The sequence below is a fragment of the Sinohyriopsis cumingii genome, chromosome 17, assembly GCF_028554795.1.
Source record: "Sinohyriopsis cumingii isolate HCF-2022 chromosome 17, ASM2855479v2, whole genome shotgun sequence".
NCBI classification, from domain to species: domain Eukaryota; kingdom Metazoa; phylum Mollusca; class Bivalvia; order Unionida; family Unionidae; genus Sinohyriopsis; species Sinohyriopsis cumingii.
Window position 1 is genome coordinate 96,266,638 of NC_142977.1, and position 22,549 is coordinate 96,289,186.

Genomic DNA, 22,549 nt, shown 5'->3' on the forward strand with positions numbered 1-22,549 from the left:
CCCATGGCTCAGATATATTAACAGGCGAAGAAGATAACTTAAGTATTCCTATTGTCTTACCTCCAAATAAATGGTTAATAAAAGATTGCACTGCCATATTTGTTTTTGTGTCTGCAGCAACATATTTATGAGAAATTCACACTATTCGCATAATTTATTAAGGTCATTGTGGCATGAAGTTTAAGTCAAAGTGACCCACATTTAATGAGATGGTGTTCTCATTAAGATGCGCCGACACACCGAGTTCTGTGCATCTGCGACCAATAATGCCCAATAAAAGATCAATGTAAACAATTTACCAATATTATTCAAAAGTTAAGTTTATGTCGCTGGGACTGATTATTCGTACGATAGTGTTTTACTCACGAAGATTTTTCTAAATACTATGTTGTATGATCTTGGACTAGCAATGTCTGAAAAACGAATATACGGACTAATCTTAATCAAAGTCTAATGAAGCGTGTAACTTAGGTCACATTTTCCTTATTGAAACGATGGCGTTGAAATCACGATGACATGCGGTAAATAAAACAATTTTAGCAAGCCATAATAATCAGTTTTTCACTATTCACTAAAAACATTGTGTGATGATAAATATAATACCTAGACTATAAGATATGATCATTATCGATGTGGAAGGTTTTGGAAATGTGGTGAAATACAAGTAGCCATGTCATGCTATTGTAACTAGTAAGCAGATGAATCATTGGATGTTACCCATAAGAAATAATGCGATACTCTACCAGAACATTATTTAATATGGACAGCGATTAATTATATTTCGTGTTTGATATTCTTGTGTTTGAATTAATAAAACTAATTAACCAATTTCTTTCTTGTATGATTATTTGGTCGATATACGAATGTGCATGTTAAGCACAATGCATTTACCAACGTAGAATAAATTTTGGTGATCATTGTCAAGATAATATCGGGGTTGATTATTGCATGCAAGATACAATTTATGTTCTTGTTATTATGATCAAGCGTCTATAAGACAAATTTAACCTCGTTAAAGTAACTGTTTGCGGGGGGTGGGGGGAGAGGGAGGGAAGGGGAATTGATTCATGCCATCTCATAACGCAAAATAGGTTAAACAACATGGCCAATCGAGCTTTTGCCAGTTCCGATGTCTTTAAACTGCCCAAACTCCTAGTTTTGGTTTTGAGTGGTTTTTCTAAAATTGAATGACACATAAATATTGTGATTTGCACTACTAGGTCCGATGACAGGGACAGGGCCGACAAGGTGGCGGGGGAGGGGGGGGGGGCAATCGGGGATATATTCGCCGCTCCTGGGCCCGAAAGTGGGTCCGGGCCGAACTGCACTTTTTACTTTTAGGAAAGAAAAATTGAGTTTGAACATGAAGTAGGAGAGGCCCGGGCGGTTCTTACCCCAGGGCCCGTTATCGCTCGCTACGGCCCTGACTCTGGACCTTGAAACTGCCTTTACCACAAAACGTAAGCAAATTCACTGAAGCGTGAAATTTCAAACCCAATGATATGGTTTTAAAATGATGGTATTGTACTTGCCAAGATGTATGTAATTACCTAGGTGCATATCTCGTGTGAAAGCTACGCCAGAGAAACTGACTTAAATACTAAAATGCACCAGGGTGTTATGTCTGGAGCAAGAAGTGTGTGTGTGTGTGATTTGGATTTGTAACGTAGCTTTAACAATTTTTCAGTCATATTCGCTTCGACGTTTGCAGTGTGGCAGTTTATAGTGATGTCTAGCACTGGGGAACATGCCGCAGACATGTAGCAGGATGTCCCATCACAATCACATTATCCTAACAACAGGCCGACCTGTCCTAACACTAACCTCTTAATGTTGAGCGCCTAGCGAGGCAGCTGTTAAACATTTTTTTAATACAAGTCTTTGGTATGACTCAGCCGAGGTTTGATATCCCGCATCCGATGCGGACGTTCTAACCACTAGGTCACCGGAGCGGTCCAGGGAGAAAGAAGAATAACAGTAGATGATCATGCATATTCGTAGCATAAGCACATATATAAAAGCTAAAATAGATTAATTGTTGTTGTAGGGTTTAACGCCTTTTTTCAGCACAAGATAGACTATTATATAGGGAGTATAAAAACTGATTCCTCAGAAACATGTTTTCCGTTTTTGAACATTAATGTATGTATCTTTATCCATAAAGTCAATCATTTGTATCGTCTTCTACTTATGGGTTCATATGTATGTGCATGAGAGGTTAAACAATAAACTTGATAAAATGACGTCTAATGATTTATGTTGACAAAATTTTAAGAAATATGTATAAGATACAAATTTTATTTTGTTGTTGTTTTCAGTTCTATTGGTCACTGACATCTTTTAAAAATGTGATTAGCTAGATATTCACGGAAATAAAGTCTCTTGGTTTCTGTGTATCATGTTTTTAAGTTTGGTATGGCATTATATTTTAGAAACTTGCAAAATTCTGTAATCGTTTAAAGATCCTTTTAAACGATTATTGTAACCGTTTAGTTACAGTCATAATTACATTTTGTCATTCTATTATTTTAAGCTCTTATTTTAGTTGTAGACGGATAAAGGATGTATTTAGTCATTTCCTTAATTTCCGTGAATTAAGAATAATAAGAATAGATGCCATGTTTAAGGTGCTTTCTTTTCTTGTGAGAATTGTTATGAAATTGTGCTTTATATGTGATGAGATGGAAGATTTAGTTGCAGCTTTCTAATTATTTTTGTCTTTGTTTTCTCTTTCTTTCTGCCACCAGTTTCAGTTATTATTCATACCAAACACAGTCGTTGCAAATGTGCTCATACGTTTGTCAAACGCACTTCACTCTGTCAGGATCAGAGGGGTGCACCGCATCTGGTTGAGTATCTTTCGCAGCTGCTAGTAATCATCCAATTGGTAAAAAATTTACACGATTTCAATGCCGTACTGCTGAGTTTGCCACAACCACATCTCCTTGGTTACTCCCTTGTTAAAGGTATACCAGAGGTCCACAACCTCCATTAGTTTGACGTATTGTTGGACTTTCTTATCGATTTTATCGATATAACTGAATTGGAACGAAACACCCTTTCACACGAACACGTTGGGTTTGAGCAATAATTCGTGGATGCATGATCTCTCGGCAGCATTATTGACACCGCCGACGCCATATTTAGCACCACTACTGAAGCGAAATGCTTGTGACAAAATAATCAATACGTCGTTATGCTAGTGTATGTCGTGTTGACTAGTCCTAAAGCTGGTCCGCTGGTCCTATACCAGGTGATACGCACTTACCCAGGTACCCCATTAGGGCTCAGAGAGATTTCTCTCAGCCCATGATTGTAAAATGTCTCGCCTGCGCTTGGTGATAACATATTTGCTGTGACCTCAGACCTCTAAAACCCTGACGGTAGACGTCAACATTCCCGACGGTTAATATAGCATGGATACAGGAAGTAATGCAATATGCTGTTCCCGGAATGAGTACGGACTAGAACGAGCTGACGTGGCGGTTCACCATTATGATCACTGAACCTAAACTATAAGTTTCATCTTAACTCCATCGATCCCATCTTTGGGTTCACATTAATCGGGTTTTACGGAGTGGTACAAATACGTGCCCAGCTTTTATGAACGTCTAGCGACATTATCTCAATCTCAATCAGTTAGACACAACAGGGAATATTCGTGACGAAAAAGACATCATACAAGTCATTCCTGTTTGTGACGAGTCATACGGAGAGTCGAGTACTGTAGTATATAGAAAACCACATTGGCGTAGACATCTTAAAGACACTACAGGAGAGAAAAGTTAACGCTTGTCCAAGATGAACTTGACAAATACGGTGCAAATGCATTCGCCCCAAAACAATTAACCAAGTCTCAAAAGAAGGACGCATAGAGCACAGAAGAGTCAGAGCCCGCAATATTTTGACACGAGAGCTCTTTGGTTATCCATTATAAGCTGCATACATTGGTCCACGGAGCTTACTGACTCAAGGCATATCACCAGTAGCAGCAGGGAATGTAAACAGACCAATTCTGAAGTCAGTCTTCTTTGAAAACAAAGCTTCATACTTAAAAAAAAATGAAAATACAAGGTCAATAACGTCAAACTGAGGCCTCTAACTAACCGAGATTTTGTCTAACCGGGTTAGCTCATTTTGTGACTTTATCTTTTTCGCTTGTATTTTCAAATTTGTATGCGTGTTTGTTTACCCACCCGGACACTCATTCTTGGTTGTCACCCTCCCTGCTGCTGTCTCTTAACGGAAAATTTCATCAAGACCTACGCGATAACGCGACCGATAACCATGTAAATTTATTGTGATAAATCCGTGTGAGGTAGCTTGCGCATGTGAAAAGAAGTTTTTGAACTTAATCACATCCATATCCCCTGAACACCAAGACTGGTGAATGTTTCGCAGAGTATATGTATCGACTCCATTAAAAACAACTAAACATATTGCAGTTATCTCTGATCACTTTAGGTATTTGTGCATATCGCTGAGTAACATATATAACATCCGTGTTTTTGTGTCTGCCTCGAGAAAATATCCGAGCTGGATTTGATTGTTTGTCCAGCATCACATCATCGTATACTAATATATTGTTAATAAATCCACCGAGGTCATCTACATATGGGACTTCATCAATATCGGAGATAAAATCAATATCATTACCATCCTCGTCCACAAATTTTGCATTTTCATTAAAATCTTTGAGCACATCATAGCATCATAATTGCTCTGATAGAATTTGGTAGCGCTGGGTGATGCTTGACTGCATCTTGCTTTCGTATCGCTGAGAAATCAGTGGTATCCCTGTTGTGCAAATACAATAAATACTATGGATTTATATTGTGTTCGATGCAGAGCATCCACCCCCACCAGTGGATTAACAACAATAATTAAATAAAAATAAAAAGCGTGCACATACAGGCAAGTGTATAAAATGTGGTACAAAAAATACAAATTTATTTCGTCTCGTGTGAAGACAGGAGGTGATATCGCTGCTTCATTAGGAAAATGACCAGGAGCTCCATGGCGTAACTACCCAGGAGAAAAACATCTTCCTGGATATAAATAATATTGTCCTGGAACCCGACTTGATATCCGACTTGACGAGCGAGATCAACCAAGACCTGGAGAGCATCTAATAAATGCGATTGATCAAACATGTCACGTTCATGATGTAGTGTATAAAAATAAGGAATTAAAACAACGACATAATGCAGACGTGAAGTTGATTCACTCGTTAAATTCCACAAAAAATGAATCTTTCAGAGAAAAACTTGCGAGCTTCATAGTAAAATCTGCGATGAAAGGTAAACTAGTGATAGGGGTCGGTAATTAATCAACCGATTATTATTATTAATATGGAATTGATTTATAGTAGCCCAAGAGGATCTTGAAGGGGTAGAGCAGCGATTAGAAAATTCGCTGATGCAGCAAATGTCACACGTTATGTTGCTGCAAATTGGTTAAGACGACAGGCAATATGGCAAATGTATCTACCACCACCTAAAAAAATTCAGTACGCACAGTTTGATGTCAGCGCTCCCAAAAAAGTTCATCAAGCAGATATTTTGCTTTTACCGCATGATACCATTAAAATTGGTAGACGTTAATGGCGCACATACAAATACGCTCTGACTCGTTGACGTTGCAAGTAGGTATAAAGAAGCAGAACCACTATCAACTAAAACAGGAACTGAAGTCGCATCTGCGTTTGGACGAACTTATCAACGAGGATCCGGACCACAAGGTGGTCTACAGTGGCCACAGTTGCTACAGGAGGTTGATCCTGGCAAGGAATATCTTGGTGCAGTATCATCTCTGATGAAAAAACGTAACGTCAAAATCAGACGAGGACATACCGCAATTCATCGCGATCAGGCAATTGTTGAACGATTTAATCGAACACTTGCTGAGCGTTTGTTTGGATATCAGTATGGAAGGAAATAATTCAGAAAGACAAGAGATCTCGTGAATGGGTTGCAAGACTACCAAGTGTAATAGCTGCGTTAAAAAATGAAATTACTCGTGCAATTTCTATGAAACCCATCAGTGCAATCACAAAAAACATACCATTACAACGACATGACTCCTTCTCAAAACAACCAGTACTAGGTAATGTGACTGTAAGATATTTATATGAACCTGGTGAACATGAATGAGGTAATAAAAACAAGAGCATCTGATCATATTTGGAGTGTGACGGCACATAACATTTCCATCGTGGTAAGATCCATGGGTAGACCTGCAATCTATATATTAGATTCAACTATTCCTTAGCGTGGATTTGAACGTGAACAATTACAAGTAATTCCTGAAGACACACAATTACCACCGCATTCACTTTTGTGAACTGGCTCCTCGACGTTGATTACCCTCAAGACAGGTCAGCATCACATTTTCGCGTGTGTGACCAAGACTGCTATTAATTCTGTCTACGGTAAACTGTCTTGGGTTATTATATGAATATTGCCACAACATTACTGTGTCACAGCTCGCACAATGATTATTCTGTTGTTGTTTCAGAGTCATGGTAAATTCAGCATCGAGATCAAAGTCGTGTTTATTATTTTTTTTTGTCACATTGTTTATAACCAGTTATTTTATTCTTACTATATCATCTCCATTCCTAGCAGTTTGATTATATTTTATGTGAGGTTTATGATAACCATCCGCAGCTGATATATTCTTCTTCTAATTTAACACAAGATTTTGTTTACTACCTCAGCCTGGAATTTCAACGTCGATATTTTGCCGTCGCGTATCTGCTGGTCGATAACACAATGGTACAGGCAGATTTGAATTTACTTTATGTAATAGAAATAATTGTTGTTGAAGTGTATCACGAACTATCTTTCTACTTACAACTATCAAATCATCTGGTCTCCACATATTCCAAAAATCATTCATAGGAGTTTCTGAAATTATCTCACGCATTATTTCACACTGAATTTTATCTGATTAATTTCTTAAGCTCTTTTAATTCTGGATCAAGCGCTCTATGACCATCAGTTATTTTTTTTTTAATACGACGAACTTTTACAGCCACTGATGTGGGGATGATCCAACAAAAGGCGTGGTTGACCAAAATCGCCACACATGATAACATCAGTATTTTTTTGTCAACAACCAATCAAGAAATATTTTTAATATGTCCAGCGACATTGTACATATTTAATCCCAGATAATAATCTTTGGAATATATTTTTCACCCATTCGTTCAGGAGGCAATGTATCTCCCTTCCATCGGAGAAAGCTATGCTAAATATGAGATTTAACTCCTCGCTCTTTCATTTGTCTGGCAAGCCTATGTGTAGGGGTTAACACAATTATATCAAGTCCACGAAATAATTCGATCACACGTGTTGTTTTACCAGAATCTCACTGTCCATTAAGATAAACAGTCTTATGTCTGGTCACAGGATCATATACCGATCGTGCAGATGACAATTTTGATATTTGATTATTTTTGGAATAAATATCCTTGATTTCAACGTCGGCAGATTCAGAATAACTAAGTATCTTTTCTTGTTTTATTCTCCATTCGCCCCATGACGCATCAGTGCCTATATGTAATTGTTCTAGCAATCCTGTATATTTGTTATTGATATAAAATGAATCTGTGGCAACTCTAATCGCTGTATCAGAAATATATTTATCATCGGTAATAAAGTTATCGATACGTACGCGAATACTGAAGATCTTAAATGAGTAAACTGCGGTGACTCACCATCAATGTAGCTCACAATTGTACCTAATTTAGTTTCGTCCGATAAGTTAACATTACTTCGACTTATAAATGTGTTTCTCTCTGTTGTATCAGTAATTATAAAATCGAGTTCAGCATCATCAATAATTAATCTTATAAAATGTCGTTTATGATCTTATGATCCTCACTGAGTAAATTTACCAACTAATTTTCTGCCAAGATCTTTTGCGATTTTATTCTCAAAATCAGTTATATCAGGATTTTCATCTTCAGAATATTTATTTTGTGGCGGTAACCAAAATTGTTTCTGCGGACGATATGATATAATTACTTCGCTTACAACCAACGATATTAATATTTTTACATCAAGCAGGTATCGTAATAAAACTATTGGAGCCCAACCGCGTTCGCTAAAATGTTTTCCAAACCAAACAGCGACAATCGGATGAAGACCTTCGGCAAACTTGAATAAAGTAATTCGTGCAAATCCCGTTATATCAAAACCTGCGTAAGGTCCAGTTATCGATACTCTGGTCATCTCGTAAGTTGGATGTCCAAGTCGCTTAAAATATTCCGAACATTCACCCATCCCGAGAAAACTTCCGGGATAATTTGCAACTATATCAACCGAGATAACATCCTTATAATCGTATCTGGTGTTCCATAATCCACCGTGTCCGTATTCGACACAACATGATATTGTATCATCGAGAAAATCAAACCGAGTTGGTTTCCATGAATTTTTCTCTGTACCAAAATGAGCCGCGACTGATGATCGTCGACGCAAGATCTTCATTTTCGTATGAAGAAATAGAAGATATATCTCACCATCAGGTCTTACAAACTGATCAAATTTGTTTTCTTTGATACAGATACTTCCATCAAGTTTAATTAATTCGTCTTAATTTTCTTCAGAACTCTGAAATAACCACAATGATACAGGATCATTCTTACTTATTTCGTTAATAAAATCATATATATCTCCTTGGTAAAAACTAACGGTTCTACCTCTTGGAAATATTGTTATAGCAGAAGTACAAGCATGCGCAATATGATCACCGATATTTATCGAAGCTCCTTTCGATAACTATTTCGGTTCGTATAATACTTCTCCTATTATTGTTTTTACCATTATTGGGAATTTTAGCATTTTTCTAACTAAGCAACATCATTTATTGTTGCTCCTTTATCTTTGACTGAGTCAGCCCGTTTGTTTATATGTTTCACGTCGTAGATCTGCTAGTTTATTTCCACGCGTTGAATTTGTAAAATGTTCCATTACACGTTCTGCAACGCAATTCATTTCAGAAAATCTCATCGGCATGAGATCGCCAGTATTAGGATTTTCATTTGTCGGATATATTGCATAAATATCTGCAGTCACATGATACGCTTGTTCATAATACGGTTTGTCAATACCAGTCAACATTACTGGTTTGGAATTTTTATTTAATGTAACAATATTTCCATTGTGAAGAAGGATAGGGTCACGTTTGTCACAGATAATCCAAGTATCGTCTTCCGCGGTATCTGTCACTGCAATAAATATTACTCTAAAAATATCTTTCATTGTCGCTCGTTGGTCACTCATTGTAGCATCGATAACACCTTCGGTGTTGCGCATGATTCTGAATGTTGACCACACATGAGATGCACCATCACCGCGAAATTCTTTCTTGGCGCCACGAATACTCGTAATAAGAGTTTCTGTCGGATGAACTAGAGCTCGCCTCCGCAAGTCAGGGGTATATATATATATATATATATATATATATATATATATATATATATATATATATATATATATATATATATATATATATATATATATATATATATATTCTGGACTTGCTAGCATATCGTTTGGTAATCTAGGGTTCACAAGGCCACATTTTGTAATCGGGTCCGGGAAAAAGGTGGTAAAGGATATACACCGATCAATGTTGATTTATGCATGGATACCATTATAATAAGCTCAAAGGAAAACTACTGGCACTGGTTACTGTCTATTATAAGCTCACTGGAAAAGTACTGGCACTGGTCACTATCCATTCTAACCTGAATGGAAAATTACTAGACTCGTACAATGCGTGATTTTCTCACACTCTGGTCCATTTTGGCGACAACGGAAAATTACTGGGAATGTGCCGTCCTCAGATCTAAGATTGTAAATATATTGCCCTCTGGACTTGCTAGAATATCATTTGGTTATCTAGGAGTTCATATGGGTGTTGTATTATTAATGTTGTGTAAATATTTTATTTTTGTTTTAAATTTGTATTTATTATATAATGAATTTTGAAAATATTAATGTTATTATTTCTGCAATTCAAAAAGTACAACATATCGGTATAAAAATATCTGATAAACTTAATCCTGAAAAAATTATTTGTGATACTGAATCATTACAACAACGAAAATTTGAAGGTAGATATACACTACCAGCAGAATACAGATTCATTAGGCTGATTCAACAATCTATGTTACAATCCTAAGCGACAGTCAAAGATACATAAGTTGAACAATTCGTATCACTCGCATACGCGATTGAAAAAGTTAGATCTAAGTTAACTCACGAATACGAAACAAAACAGATTATTAATGCGCGTGTAAGACAATTGAAAAAGATTATGTCTGATCACGAAAATGAAAACAGTGACAATTGTGAAAGTGAAAGTGCTGTCACTAGTGACTGTAGTAACAACTCAACAGAATAATTCATTTCAGATTTATTTTTATTCAGAAATATGAAATCTGGAGAAGAATCAGTTTAAAAAATTTATGTTACAAATCTGTAAGACTTTTTATGAAATTATTATTATACAATTTTTTTCACTTAGATTTTCGCTATTTTGAGTAACATTTGCACCAGTAAAATCGATAATCAATGAAGAATAAGATTTTTACTTTTATTCTAATTATCATATTTATTTTTATGAGAATCAGATTATGTTTTACTTTCCTTGACCCTTTTATGATCTTACAAACAAATTTATATTCAAAATTTCATGTCACAAATCACGCCAGTGTCTGGTTTGGTCAGTAAGCTTGAAATGTATCCTGGCTAATAGCGGATTATGACATCGCAGATAAACCAGATTAACGGGTTCTAACACGATACAAAATCAAGGGGGTGCTTGAGGTGTGAATGTATACAAATATTTCCCTGTTGAGCCTGACTGGATTTTTCAAGATCTGTTTGAAAGCTGCCATCAATTGCATCACATGCAAGACTGACTGCTATTGTTAATGTTATATTGACAATTCCTATTGAAATGTGACGATCTTCACCGTATGGATCATTGTTATATTTGAGAATATTTTTCTCCATGTGGCAACGATTTTAGGAACGTTTTCATCAATAATATCATTAACAGTTTTCTTTAGTTCATCAGTATTAAATTCTGGTATTACAAAGTTTTGAAATTCTGCCTCGGTTATTTTATAATGATTGAAACATAATTGTTTTAGTTTGCATGTAGGGTATCCGAAACCGAAAAATAGTTCTTGGTGGAAAATTACTGATTCAGTGATAATCCAGTTGACATACTTTAGGCCTGATGCAACCTGGTTTAGATCTTGTATCGTTTCAATGATCTCTTGTTTTACGTCGTTATTCTAGTATTGTGCGACACTAGAAAATAAATTTCGTTGGTCATCAAATACACGTGCATGCGCAAGTTTAATATTGTCAGAAAATGATTTGATAAATTTTGCATCGATAAATGGCTGACTGGTTTTGAAATCAACATCATATATAATGTTTTTCCTAATTAGGAAGTTTTGTGCCATGAGACGCAGCATAATAAAAAAAATTCGTCAGAAATTATATTACCGTTCGCACCTTTCCGTGGTTCGATAAACTTCCATGGTTCTTTCTTTCGATACTCTGGAAATTTCAGAAATATTTTCTTGTTCGTGGAGAAATCGACACGTTGAGGTTCTGGTGGTCCTTGATAAACAGGTGGTATCTTAGGCTATTCTAATACACTTCGGATCGATGAAGAATATATATCGACGGCGAATTCTAGAAAGTTTATTTCTATCTGATAATGTTGGTTCGTGAACAGTAATACCTGTTTTAGATTCTTTTCCTGTGATTCTTACGATGACGACATTATTTATAATGCCATAATTTCGTTATCGATCATGCAATTTTCTATTTGTATATGCAGATATTTTTTTGGTGATGATATTAAAAATACCAGCAATTGTTGCAGCTGAAACACAAATTGTTACAACTGCTGGCGATGTCATTGTTATTGTTGATAGCAATAAACCTTTTTCAGCGATAACAGCGGACGCAGAATGCACACTTAAGCCAATGACAAATACACGTCTGCAATATTGTTTTACATTTGCTGTATATTCGTCAACGATATTTTTCAGTTTGGTTTGCCACTCACATACTTGATTATATCTGTAATGTTGAACGTCGATTGGGGAGTTCATTATTTTTTAAGTAGGTGGTAGTTTAGTGATTAATTCAAGACACCAATAATACAACAAATCGAAATTTGTTTCTTCGGGTTCCACAACAGATTTTTCCTCGACGTTTTGCTCCAACATCACTAACATATATCTAGAGGATCCAATGAGTGGATAGCGGAGTGAAATTGTGGTAGATATCGTAAATAACGTAGTACCGAGTACTGAGAACCTGTGTTTACTGGTCACCTCAGCGCGATGTTTGATGGATTTATAAAGTGGTATCCATAATGCTGATCCAGACGCTACTGTATATATTACACTGTCGGTGATCTTTTTGATGTCAGAGAATTTGATACCGATAAATGTTGGCTTTGCAAAGAAATCATCAACAATTCTGTTTATTGTTTTGCGAAAATTTATAAACGATTGTACATGATTAGAGTATTCAGATTTAAATGTGGTCATTCCATCACTGATTGTCATTAACGAGTTCATCATCGGAATGCTGCTATCATCGACGTATGTCTTCGTTGCAGCGTCATCGCATGATTCTGGTTCTCCAAGACCAGTAATTTTATTACTAGTCATATTGATAGAACTTGTCATTGTATCACCTGCGGTTAGGAAACGATCATTGATCTCACTTCTGTTCGTGTTGTTGCTGCTGTCTATGTATCTTTTTGTTACCATATCATCATCTGATTTTGGTTCTCTCACATTAATAATTGTATTTTCACTCATATTGAGATCACCGTACATAATATCTCCAATTCTTCTGTTGCGTCCAGTAATCTCTTCCTTGAGTGTTAAGACGGATTCCTCCGATTTGTTAATTTGACCGTTTTTAGCAAACAGCTAAGTTATCTTCGGTCGCATCTGGAACCCGTAGAATAATATATGTCAACGGGATATTTCTCGTCTTTATTCGTCCTTGTTTATCCTGAAAAAAAAGACAACTTCATTTTGGTCTACATTTGCAAGACTCAAAAGATCAGAGAGTTCATCGTTGACCTCGTCAAGAGTTGCATACTTAGATAAGTTGTCCTTCTGAGAAGATCTTCCGTAATTACCTACCATTATACTTTAAGATCAGTTTAAAACGACGGTGGACGGCTATACCGCCTACTTGTATACTCATGCACGCCTTTATAAGGTGGTGTCTCTGACGATATCTGGGACCTTGACACAGCGTCGAGTACAGCAATTACTTCACGACCACATATTGGCGGAGCGGTTAGTGTCTGTGTTGGTAATGTTGAATATCAGACGGGAGTGTTTTGAAGTCCGCCGACATATTTTAAAAATTCTTTCCGTGGCGCCAACCCATACAAATCAAATTAAACAACTCCATGTGGATCAATCGCGTATGCAGCCCAATGAGTACCTTTTCCAGAACGTTCGTCGAGATTAATAATACCGGTTTCAACATGGTTTGGTTGTTTGGGTAATTGGTCACGATAAAAACACCTCTGAAGTTTTTCATGTTTAATTTTTTAGCAGCATCAATTAAATCAAATTTGACTTAGGAAGGAGACGCTTTGCATCTAACGAAGTGTCCCGGGAAGTCTCAGACCTTTTCCGTACCACGAGTGGGGAGTGCCGGGTAGTCTTAGACCCTTTCCCTCTTTTTAGAAGTTTTTATTCCGTGACCTGTTGCTTTCTTTAGTGCCATGCCAGAAGCAGTTCCAACAGCACTAAGTGCAGCTGCATCTGCAACAGTTGAGGCTTCAGCGGCTATTAACGCTGGTATAGATGCAAGAAGTGGAAATATACCACCCGTCTTGATTGCTTCTTTAATAGCACCCGCAAAAGATAAGGTCTAACACCGGTCTTTGATTGTTTGGAGTCATTGAAGTGCCTGAGTTGACGTTCCGTCAGTGATAGTCTATGTCGATCACCTGTTCTTGTTTTTAATGTTATTATTGTTCCACATTTATTCGCTGATTTCGATTGTAGCTTTTTTATCTGACCAGGAGTCAGAGTAATGCTAACACGATGATATGACATTATAATATCATGAGCGATTTAATTGCATGTTTGGAAAACATTTACATGTTTTCCACTAGGGGCATCAATGACTCTCATTCTTCCACCAACACCTTTAAGTAGCATTGTTTTGTCTGAGAGTATGACAGCGATTGCTTTATAATCGGTAACATTAGCTGGTATTGCATTTACTCGAACTCGAAATGTATGTCAATAACTGACTGACTAAACAAATCTAGATGTTCCAGCGAGAAGTAGTAGCTCGGATACAACGTCGAGAAATCCCGCTTAGATAATTGCAAACCAGAATTCACATTCAGATCACACCCCATGAATGTCATCAAATGATGATAAGCACGTGCAACGTGATTATTTTCAAAATCCAGTATCACTTCTTCAGACGGTTCTTGATGTCCATTTATCCTCAAAGAAACTTCATTAACCCCACGTGGGTCAAATAACTTATGATTTCGTATTTGAAAATCCCGTAGTCAGATATCTTGAAAAGCTATAAATACATGCTGAAACTCCCTGCTATGATGCGGTCTGCCATGCAAATGTGCCAACAGTTGTACTCGTGATCGAGTATGTAGTCATTGTCAACCATGATAGCGTTGATTTGACTCTGCTGTCCATAAAAGAGAGCTGCCGTTGTTCTTCAGCGAGTGATGATGACATTACTGGCATCCACAAAAAAAGTTTTGTCAGCATCACATTCCATGAAGTGCCACGGTTGCAGGACCATCAACTCCTTCACTGTGTCAGATAGCATCGTCATCCGTGGATTTTCGAACGAGAATAACTGTATGTTTTGCCACGAAGATAACTTGTTAACATTTCTGCAGAAACCAAAGATATGTGACAGTGGTATTTGCACAACTAAATCTTCCCTGAGCATCCATTTGAGTTTTACCTGCTGCGAATCACAGATTACAATTTGCATTTAATAAGAATAGACTTTCAACATCAGCCTCGTCAGCTTCAGCAGTAACCTTTTGGGGTGCCGAAAAGTATAAGGTCTGCCATCAGCGCGATTAACAGTATCGTTTGCAAACATCACTGACATACCAGCATACCGCGAATTATCTTCGCTGTATCCGGATAACCCCTATATCGTCGTAGCAACATCAACATCATTATAACAAACCTCAATTTCCCGACCATCAATAATATATCGTGCACTGTTAAATAATGCCATAATTTCGTTATCAACAAACCCACCCTGTGCATCATCATAAGGATTACCATCGTTGTTTAGAAATCTACCCTAAACTTAAATGAATGCCTCAACGGGCAAGAAATTGTATCCTGAATTTAGTTCTATTCGTCCACGTTGGTTTACTTCTCGTGCTTCATAAGAATAATCTTGGTAATAACGCACAGATTCATCCTTGAGAACTGGTGCATCCATGTCAAATGCTGGATCAGATACACGTTTGAACATTTTATTATATGTGTTATCGCCTAACACAAATATCACTTCCTGCTATCACACTACCAGTTCTATTTTTTTCTTTTTCTGACAGGGGTATACCAGCCAACTCTGCTAGATTTTGATTCGCAGATTGATTTATTATTTTACTAACATTTGCAGGCATAACTTCAGTGCTGGGTAATTTTACTGGCTGCTAGTCTATCCTTGATTGCTGCAAATGCTTTACTAGCAACATCACCATCAGCACCAATACCTTTATCGCGAACAACGTCAATAGTTTTCATTGAAAATTGTTTTTGCAATCGGATTCACTTTTAGGGGTATCGTTATAAATAGACCCTGAACAACATCACCGAGTCCATCACCGTAGGTAACCTTAAATGTTGGTAATCGCGAATTTATCACCCTGACCATTACAGGTCAATGTTGAGCATTATGTATGATCATCTTACTTTCTTGTCACTGATCTGTGTATGTGTGTGATGTGATTTTGGTTTTTAACGTAGCTTTAACAATTTTTCAGTCATGTCTCTACGATATCTGCAGTGTGGCAGATTTTAGTTATGTCTAGCACTGGGGCATCATGTCGCAGACATGTAGCGTGATGTCCCACCCAGTCACATTATCCTGACACCAGGCCGACCAGTCCTAACACTAACCTCGTGATGCTGAGCGTCAAGCGAGGCAGCTGTTAGTACCATTTTTGTAAGTCTTTGGTATGACTCGGCCGGAGATCGAACCCACGATCTCCTGCATCCGAGTTGTCACTGATCTAATTTTTCATACCCTCACTCACTGTGATAATCATCAACGATTTCATCATTGAGAGACCGATAAACATTAATGTCCATGATACCGCCTGTAAATAATCGTTGACAAATATCAGCCGTTTCATTAATGATTTCTGGGGAATTATTACCGGCTCGTTTTCCGCCAATCAGAATTTCTATATCAACACCGGCGAGGACGTTATTGGGGCATGGGGAAATAACACCATTTCCTTGAGTGGCAATACCACTTCTAGTGGCGCTGAGGCTAGGACCTATACGTATTGTTTTGTCTGCATTTTGTCTTACCTGTTGCTGAGCGTAATATCCGTTTTTTTTAGTTTAAGTTGCAACTTCATTTTTTCATCTTTTTGTATCCTTTCTTTCTTATTTGTTTAGTATATTCATTTACTGTCTGGTTAAAAATAATGAAAGTATTAATATCTTCCTCAGATATGTTTTACGGAGGATCAGTAACGAGGCGATATACATCCTTGACCGAATTGGCAGCTTTTAGTGTTTTAACCTATTCGGGTTTTACATACTTATCTCTATCACGATATCCAGACGCGGCAATATTAATTAATTGATCTGGGTCATGGATAGCGGCAATACCTTCCGGCGTAAATTTATCTAATATGTTAGTTCTAACTTTTGGAGTTGGTTGAACTTCAGGTTGTGATTGAGGAGTTTGCTGGGGTGGTGGTTGAACTGCTTGAAGACGACCAACAATATCAATAGGTAATGTTTCAAAGCTTTTTGAGCCGCCTCTGTTGCTGTGACAATTTTCTTTGTTGGTTCGACAATTAGTTTAAAGACCTGTTATGTACCTTCTGCAAATTCCACCTGAGACTCCTGACGCGCTTGTAATTTTTGCCTGACAGAGTCACGGACTGAAGTGTATTTTTAATTACCTCTAGTCGCTCTCCATTATTGATATAATAATTATTTAATTACACCACACTACAGCGGCAAGGAGGGTGACGACCAATAATGAGTGTCCGGGTTGGTAAACGAACACACATACAAATTTGACAACACAAGCGACATATATAAAGTAACAAAATGAGCTAACCCAATTAGAGAAAATCTCGGTCGGTTAGAGGCTTCGGTTTGACGTTAATGACCTTGTATTTTCAGTTTTTTAGTATGAAGCTTTATTTTCAAAGAAGACTTGCTCCAAAATTGGTCTGTTCACCCTCCCTGATGCTTCAGTGCACCTCCATCATCCAATGCGGTATAACAATAAAAAAGCCTTCATATGAATTGTCATTTTGTCACTAGTGTTACTCCATAAACAGTTTTGATTTTTACTCTAAGCTTTAACCATACATATTATTTATTTCCATGCTGCATGACCATAATCCTACTATATAGCATACTAATTCATACTTGTTTCATCACACTATGCAGTGTAGCATTGTTGACTAAATGCTCACATGAGGGGCACGATATATCTCATCTGAAAATATCAGTGTGCCATTGTATTGTGTTGGAGAAACTGTTATGTGTCTCTGTGTTTATGGATGCAAACACGACCAGCATTAAAACAGTCACAAACGTGACAGTTTTCTAAGTGTGTGACAGCTTACCAAAGTATGGATAAATAAATGTATTTCTGTCATTAAAGTAAGTGATGCACAATATATTTTGCTCCATGGCATACATGGGGCATATGTTCTTTCCCCTTTTGTCCCCTGGGAGTCCGGCGAGGGAATTGTGAATGCCAACGTTTAGCGTGTAATGAGAACCATGCGAGAAATGGGTGGGTGGAAGTGGGTGGGTAAACTTTCGCTAGCAACATTTTGCATGGATAATTGGAAGTGGGTGAAGTAGTGGGCTCGGAGTGGACGGTCAGATATACCCTTTGACATGTACTTGTTTATAAATGACTGAGTACAAGTATCCAGTCCTTTCCACTATCAATGATAATTGATTCTGTGCCTCCACAGAAAAGTATGTTACAATGCCAACAAATTATGAGACTGTTACAAGGGAATAATTTAGTACAAAAATTCAAAATAGGTATCCTTCATTATGATTCATTTGCGTTGTTAAACTTAGGAGTTATCAGTGAACACATGAATTTCGCTGTTCTTGATTTATATTGCACAGCTTTTCAAGTGGCCACCAACTGATAAAAGCATCGTCATATTCTTTCTAACAGATAATGTTTACCATTAAATATCTTTATTTTTCCCTATGTTATCATTTTTGAAATATTAAGAAAAATGCTCGTATTTTCCACATTTAAATCTTATGTGTTTTAGACATCTGGGTCGCGTATTATATATTGCCTAATTTTAAATATTACATTCATAAAATTATATAAGTAAAGTTTTCAAGATATACTGTGATACATGGAAATCCTGCCAGTTTGAAGGTATCAGTTCTGAAGTATACCAATATATATATATATATACATATATATATATGAGTGAGTATATATATATATATACATATATATATATATATATATATATATATATATATATATATATATATATATATATATATATATATATATATACATACATATATACATACATATATACATACATATATATATACATACATATATATATATATATATATATATATATATATATATATATATACATACATACATACATACATACATATATATATATATATATATATATATATATATATATATATATATATATATATATATATATATATATATATATATATATATATATATATTTCCTAGCTACAATCAGAACATACATATTGAAACGTGAAATGACTTGCTGTATCTTTTAACCATCAATTAGCTTAAACGGTACATCCAGCAGTTCTCTGATCTTCTTTCCAGTGTAATACTTCACATTTTGGTCTTTAGAATTCTATTCAAACTCTCACTAACGTCTCTTTTCTTATTTGAGTGAGTTGAGATATACGAGATGATTTTTTACAATAATTAATTAACCGTATTGTAAAATTCTTTCCCTTCACTAAATTGTATTTTTACTCTGATTGCATTCACTAAAAATATGTCTCATGTATCCTGTACACCTTCAGTTTTATAGCTGAGAAATAATTAGAAATATATGTACATTACTATCAAAATAATTATTAGTTCATTTTTCATTTGCTGGCATGCTTCCGATGTATACCTGCCATTAAGAATCAAAGTTTCTTTACTGGCTCGTGTAACATTAAAATATCATTCTCAATTACTAATTGTTTTAACTCAGCATATTTTATTTTATTTTCCTTTTCTATTAGTATACATATTGCCTGATATTTATGTACGACGTTTATCTGTTTCGATCGTAGTAACAAAAACGTAAGTACTCCTCCGTGTCAGATATTGGTATACAATTAAATCATATATGGCATTTAGGTCAAAAGATTTCTGAGGTAGTACATTAGACATAGTTTTTACTGTATAACATTAACGTCACATCAATATTTTATGGTTGCTGAAACTGAGTCCATGTTTTGTAAAACTCAATAAACAATTTATTTCCATGGAATACAAAACGAAAACATTGAAGGCACTTACATAATTGTGAATTAAGTCCCAAATAATTAATTAAAGAATTATAGAAATAAAACAGATAATAATGATTTAATCTCCATACGCTCAAATTTTAAAAAATGTCCATTATTCGTTTGTAAATAAGTTCATTGATTCTTTTCAAAGCCAACTCTACAAAGGTAAATCTTTTCATCAGCACACGTGTGTAGAAAATACCCTTGCCTCTCAAATGATTATACATCGCTTCTTCTGCATAGTGCAGGTTGTATAAAATGAGGGTTCACATCAGAGTGTCTGGCGTTTTCTTGTGCATTTGAAATGCATTTCATCACATATTTTACTTCCTGATGTATTCCTTAAGTATTATGTGTATATTACAATTTTACTGTATTTTCTTTTTGTTTTGGAAACGTCTTACGTTATATCAAAGTCATATACATCTGATGCTTGCATCGATACCCTAGTAAGAATATTTAGTAGAAAACCAATTTCAATTCAAAATTTATTTATATTTTTATTTTGAGATCCGTGAAAAAGAAATAATACGTTATTATCGTATGTTATTAACTTTAGAAATAGTACGTCTGATTACATTGCTTTTCAAAGGCAACTACTGTTGAGGGATAGTACTTCCGTTTCTGTTGATTTCTCAAAATACACATAATCAAACAATAAATATAATGCTCACATTTTTTTTTTGCAGATTTCGGTCAGTGTCTTCAAGACAGAATTGATTTCCCTTTCTAGAATGTTTTGGAAAAGAATTGTCCTATTTCTGATGTATTAACGTTACTGAAATACATCTTAATGACATATCTGAAACGTACAAAAAGTGAAAACAGTGTCTCTAAATTTGCTCTGACAGCGACTTGTGGTATAAGAACATGGATGAAGAAAGCGCAAATTGGTGTCGCTTAGTACAAACGATCATTCACAAAGGAGGAGAGGTACTTCGACAATTTCTTCAACTAGAAATTTTAACTAAGATTTTTACAAAATATTCTCGATTTTGGATGAATAATGTGCATAATCCATGTGATATTAATTACATGAAAATACTTGCAGATAATTTAAATCGAATCCTCAATGGTTCGGACAATCCCAGTGAGAAGATTCTCGATGAGCTGCTCGATTCTTGGAGTACAACCCATGGTCAACGGATGACAGTGATGGAGCAGATAGACAGGCTCAAAGAATGGAAACACGATGTCGATAACAAATGTTTAAATTCTGTTTCAAGCAGTGACAATATTATCTTAAACTATTGTTTATCACAAATTGAACAGGAAATTGAAAAGCTGGATTCAGTATGGACAGTTCTTAAAAAATGGGATGATACTTTTCACTGTCATCTGCAAATTGCCCAAACTGACCTCCTCTTAGAAATTGAAAAAAATGACGAATTTCTATCTCGTTGTAGACACACGTTAACATCATTATACAAACCATCAAGCACTGAGTTTCAACAACTTCTACATAATTTCAACAAAGAACTAAACATTTGGAAAATGAAGTGCCGCAAGATCTTACTGGGGTTCAAAGAAGAATGTGATACTCTAATAACCTTAGGACTTCGAGAAGCTCAGTGTTCTCCACAAGGCCATATATTAATCAGATTTCTCAATGATTTTAAAATAAACATCAACAATGAGAATTTACAATCACAGGTTGATATTTTTTGTGATACGTGGGACGATGATCTGCATAATGTATTTGACAGATATGAGAAGAAGATACAGGATGGCGATTCTACGGCCATTTTAAGTTTGTCCCAAAGCTTGTGTAAGGAGCTTGAAAAGTTCCCCTCCTTTAAGGAAAAGAAATTCGAAGACTTTTTGCGTACTTCCACTAAACTTCCAGGACTATCAACTATAGAGCGTTCTAAATTGAACGACATTTCTAGATGTTCAAATCTAAGTGAATTTGACTTTAATCTCCTCATAGCCGTCTTGATAAATGGCAACTTCGTGCATTCCCCGCCACCAGATCGGGATGAACATCCACATAAATTGGACACATCAATAAGTGCTGACATACTGCGTCTAAGAGCATATAGAAATAACATTGTTGACCACACAGTACAGGTTAAAATTTCAAGTGACAACTTCGACAAATTGTGGAAAGAACTATTAATGTTGCTACGCAAGATTGTATCTCAATGCGGAGACAACTTCAACAAGAAAATATCAATGGAAATTGACCAGATGAAAGATCATCCGCTTGAGCCACACAGAGAATCCAAATTAAAGCAGGAATTTATAACGTGGTGCAGGAAAGATATCTTGAACCAGCTAACTCCAGAGACGTACATGTATATAGACATTTTGCAATCCCTCCAGACGGCGGAAAATAATTTATCTAGAAGAAGGCAAGGTAAATTTACCTAATGAATCTTAGCTTATTATTTGAAACTGAAATCAAAATATAATACTCCGTTATAATCAATAGTAACATCCCACTACGGAAACTACAAGCAAGACTCAAGAACAGTGGTTGTATCGCAAGTGTGATCCTGATTTCAGCATTACGCTTTCAGTATATATCGTGTATAAATATATGGGTAGGTTTGCAGAAATGTATATATGCTTGAGAGACTGATTGAAATATACTGGGAAATATAAAGCCCAGTCAGATAAATAGATAGATGGATATACTTGTTTTAGATATGTGGCAGTAAATAAAGACAACCAGAGGAAGAAATAATAGATGGACATCAATATTTA

General features: G+C 36.0%; 1 protein-coding gene across 1 annotated transcript in view; it reads left to right on the top strand.

Moving 5' to 3' along the window:
- The window catches only part of LOC149779481 (uncharacterized), a 101,084-nt gene that overhangs the window by 21,948 nt on the left and 56,587 nt on the right, over positions 1-22,549 (top strand). The window contains exon 3 of the mRNA XM_089940172.1: positions 20,530-22,199. Within this exon, the coding sequence (XP_089796298.1) occupies positions 20,711-22,199 (1,489 nt within the window). The 5' untranslated portion in view covers positions 20,530-20,710. The remainder of the gene's footprint in view (positions 1-20,529; positions 22,200-22,549) is intronic.